Genomic DNA, 713 nt, shown 5'->3' with positions numbered 1-713 from the left:
CCCTCCCCACGTATTAAGCTGAGCCTCCTGCCCCCAGTCCCCATGGGGTCAACTAAGCCAAACCTCCCCCAACCCCTAAACCTAAACCACTGCCCCACAGGGTTAAATGAGCCAGCCCTCAAACCCATGCCTCTAGAGAGAACATCAGCTCCCACTGCCCAAATCCCCTGGAGCCTTCCCAGAGCTGGGCACAAAAAGCCCAGCCAGCCATGGCTGTGGCAGTGGCCAGGAGAACAGACACACATGAACACACACACACCTTGGACCGACAGCTGGTAGGCGATGCGGTCCCCACGGCTGATGCACTCATACAGGCCAGCATCATCTCGAACCACGTCCCGTACCAGAAGTGCCTGCTGCCCCGCCAAAGCCTGCACCTCATACTTGGGGCCTGGGGGCAGCGCCCGGCCATCTTTGAGCCACGTCACAGCTGCAGCCTGGTCCGATAGCTCAGCCAGGAGCTGTGCCTCCTCATGCAGTCGGGCCAGCACCTCCTGCACTGCTGCTGGACGCTTAGTGGTCAGCCCTGGGGCCGCTGGTGGGGAATGGGCAAAGGGGTGAGAGGACAGACGGGAAAGCAGAGAGAGAGGAGTAAGCAGAGGAGAAGAAACAGAGGCAGAGTAGACAGAGTGAGAGTGGAAAGAGGGGGAAGAGAACAGAGGAGGGGACAGAGGAGAAAATTGACAGGGGGAAGGGAACAGAAGGGCAGGGGG

At 60.0% G+C, this 713-nt stretch overlaps 1 protein-coding gene across 1 annotated transcript in view; it reads right to left on the bottom strand.

Moving 5' to 3' along the window:
- OBSCN (obscurin, cytoskeletal calmodulin and titin-interacting RhoGEF) overlaps positions 1 to 713 on the bottom strand; it is a 146,681-nt gene that overhangs the window by 140,514 nt on the left and 5,454 nt on the right. Inside the window, exon 6 of the mRNA XM_039880334.1 lies at positions 260 to 535. Within this exon, the coding sequence (XP_039736268.1) occupies positions 260 to 535 (276 nt within the window). The remainder of the gene's footprint in view (positions 1 to 259; positions 536 to 713) is intronic.

The sequence above is a fragment of the Pteropus medius genome, unplaced genomic scaffold (assembly GCF_902729225.1).
Source record: "Pteropus medius unplaced genomic scaffold, Ma_sr-lr_union100, whole genome shotgun sequence".
Taxonomy (NCBI): domain Eukaryota; kingdom Metazoa; phylum Chordata; class Mammalia; order Chiroptera; family Pteropodidae; genus Pteropus; species Pteropus medius.
This window is presented reverse-complemented; position numbering and strand designations above follow the sequence as displayed.